At 36.0% G+C, this 3345-nt stretch overlaps 1 protein-coding gene across 1 annotated transcript; it reads right to left on the bottom strand.

Moving 5' to 3' along the window:
- Positions 1 to 579: 579 nt before the first annotated feature.
- Gasu_65440 (archaeal ATPase) lies at positions 580 to 2855 on the bottom strand. The gene has a single exon (XM_005702259.1). It carries the CDS (start codon positions 2759 to 2761, stop codon positions 644 to 646), a length of 2118 nt encoding a protein of 705 aa, XP_005702316.1. The 5' UTR covers positions 2762 to 2855; the 3' UTR covers positions 580 to 643.
- Positions 2856 to 3345: the final 490 nt, after the last annotated feature.

Below are 3345 nucleotides of genomic sequence, written 5' to 3'. Positions count from 1 at the left end.
AGTGTTACTACACCAACATCTTGTTCTCGGTCTACTACAACCATGTCATACACGCTTTCTGCTTCAAGCTCACTAGACATATCGTAAGCTATGAAGTAAACTATGCGACAGTAAAATACAACAATGATCGATCAATCTTCTTCCAGCAGTCCAATGCTCTCAAACTCTTGAGAGCGACGAAAGTCTTTCGAAGCTTAGGACAAGTCTTGATAAGAACATGATTTGCCTTTTAGATAAAAACTATCTTTTTCATTTTTTTGTAATAAAGAGTGGATATTGGTTTCTGTGCAATTGTATATAAAAACAACTTCTCTGAGCTATTAGAAAATAGACCAGCTGAGGAACTTTCAACTTGAGGCGAACTATAAATAAAGTCTTTGACGAATACAATACCTTGTATAAAACCCATTTGTCAACACTTTGAGACACTCTCCTGAGAAGTAACAAGAAGCAAACAAGACCTGTCAAACTGTGACAGTGACTTTTACAACAATAGGCTTATTTTGATTTTCGTGGTTAGTATCATATTAAGACAATAATCCTCAGAGTGAAAGCAAATAAGTTGTAACCGAGTTTCAAACATACAAAAAAAAGTTTATTTGCTCTTCAAAACAAATCACAAAGTGAAGGACTGAGTTAGAATCTATTGCCAACTTAAGAAACTGTTACGGATTCTATCAAGTAAATCTAATCCAAAATCCCAAAAAGTAGGATTATGAGAAACATGAAATGCTCTTTCAAGTCCATTCAATATTTCTTTGTCAATCAGCATTTGGACATCTCTTTCACAAAGAATAACAAGTTCACAGTTATCAGGTACTTTGAAAGAATCATTTCCAATAAACATTCCACTGGAGTAACAACGACTCTGATTACCCAACTCATTAGAAACATTCAATGATAACTTTGTACTAACGATAATAAGCATACAATGATGATAATCCATTGCACTGGATAAGACTTGATCATATACAGGATCTAAAAATTTCTTGGCTTCATCTATAATATCTGACCAGCCAATTCCTTCCGACTTCCAACGTCCTTTACAAGCAACTCCAACAGTAAGAACTTTGGGTTCCACAGGAGATTGTAATTTGAATATAATATCAGGACTATGAGAAGTAGCGTCCAAAGGAATGTAAATAGTCTCTAAATAAAGTGTCTCTCGAATAATCTTATTCCATTCAGTATTGGCAAAAGTTCTTCGACTCTTGTTCGATTCATTTCTTGTTTCTCTAGAACTAACGACAGACTTGATATAGTGAATAGGTGATATTGTATTGATTGGAAGTTTCATTTGTTTCCATATTGGAGACAATTGACACAATAATTCCCTCAACTCATTTCGATTCTTTGAAGACAACATCAAAACTAGTCGTAAAGCAACAATTCCTTCAAATACACGACACTTTGAATAGAAGAAACAATCTACTGGTTCTACATCAAGTGATTCGAGAAGTATGTTTTCCAAAGAAGATATGGAAGGGTCCTTCTTGAAGATTCCAACAAATACTTTTGGAATAAGAATTTGCAAAGTATTCTGGTCAATAGGATATCGATATAGTCCCATCTCAGTTACTGCATCATATAAAAAGGACTCCGAGGTCAATCTGTTATCTACTTTAGACGGTATACGATAAAGTGCCATCATTAAAAGTATATCAAAAACACTTTTTCTATCTTCGTCCAAATTCAATATTCGTTCCACAAATGGTTCAGCACAAATTCTTCGGAAATCGTAGTCATTCATACAAGTCAAACATTCTTCTTTCGATATGAAAGGCTGATTTCTTGGTATTATATAATTCAAAAGCATATTTACTGCACGAGTCAACAAACCAGGAACTCCACCTGTACATTCCAATAATGAGTCTGCCAATTCATTTACTGAAAATGAAGAACTACATAAGACATTACAAACCGGAACTTGAGTAGGTGTCTTTAGAAGACTCTTTTCAAGGAATTCAACGATACTGGAAGCGTCCAAAGGTGATAAAGAAATAAAATGTAGTATAACTCTTGATAGCCCAAAAGCCACATCATTGTTAATACTTAAACCCTTGCTTTTCCCAACAACAATAAAAAACAAGTCGGGTTCTTTGCACAATTGACTAATGATACCGAAAAAGTCATTGTAAGGTCGAACCACGCCTTTGTCATTCTTCTCCAGTTCAAAAAAAGTTGCCTTTGTATCAAACACACCAACTTCATCAAATGCTATCAGAAGATATTGATCGGAAGGAATGCCCAAAGTCTTCCGTAGCTCTGGAATTAGAAAGCTTGGATAGAGAGGAATGTGTCTGTAGGCTTCATCAGGCTTCATAAACGGTAGACCCATCTGATTACAAGCTGATCGGTACAATAAATAGTAGACTGCCCACTCAAGGTTGCGATTTTCCTCGATGGGTCGAGTTGGCTCCAACTCTCTTAAATTGACGTAGAACATTGAAGCCCTTTTCAGCTTCTCCAAAAAGGCTCTCCTCGAAGGGTCCGAAGCAAATTTCGACAGAAAAGTATCGCCAAACCTTCGCACCAACTCCAAATAGTTATGACAAAACGTAGTCTTGCCAGAACCGAACATGTGTGGAGCGAATGGTATGGTCAAGCGATAGTTGCAACTACTTGTTACACCCCTGAGTTGTTCTCTGTTGCTATGAAGATCATACAGTTCTTTTGTCACTCGAACAACATCTCTTTCACGATCTACCACAATAGACTTAAAGTTGTCCACAGCTTTCCACTTTTCATCCAAACTCGCCATCGCCAAAGTGAAATTAAACAATCTTCTGTTTATTTCGGAGTACAAATATAAATAAATGAACAATTGATTGTTTGTCGGTCACAACAACAACAAGGAAAATAGTAAAGGATACCAATCCAACTTCTTCTCTTTATCAACTGATGACTATGTCATACCCTTTATGGCTTGGACTGAGATGATTTGAACTATGGAAGAACGATCAATATGGCTTTTTCAGCTATCGATATTCTTATTCTCGTATGCTAATATAATGGTAACTCTCATAGGGTACAAGGAGGATTGGAAGGAAGCCAATGTTTATTTCACAAGTTTTTTATGCTCTTTGAGAGTATAAAGCTATTGAACATGGCCCATTCTCACATAGATAAGAACGTTTCTTTCAGAATTTTCGAGAGTAGTCATGAGAGTTCCGAGCAATATAGATTGTTCATGAAGAATTTGTTCCATAGACGTCTCTCTCAGATTTTCTGTATTTTATGGAATAGTTTTTACGTCACTTTTGCTTCATTTCGAAACACGGAACTAGAGTATGAACCAAGTCATTCTCTTTTGTAGTCTACCCAAAAGCTCCAGTTGAAATATAT

This window comes from Galdieria sulphuraria (genome assembly GCF_000341285.1).
Source record: "Galdieria sulphuraria unplaced genomic scaffold scaf_323, whole genome shotgun sequence".
Classification (NCBI taxonomy): domain Eukaryota; phylum Rhodophyta; class Bangiophyceae; order Galdieriales; family Galdieriaceae; genus Galdieria; species Galdieria sulphuraria.
The sequence above is the reverse complement of the archived record's forward strand: the minus strand, read 5'-3'. Positions and strand labels throughout refer to the sequence as shown.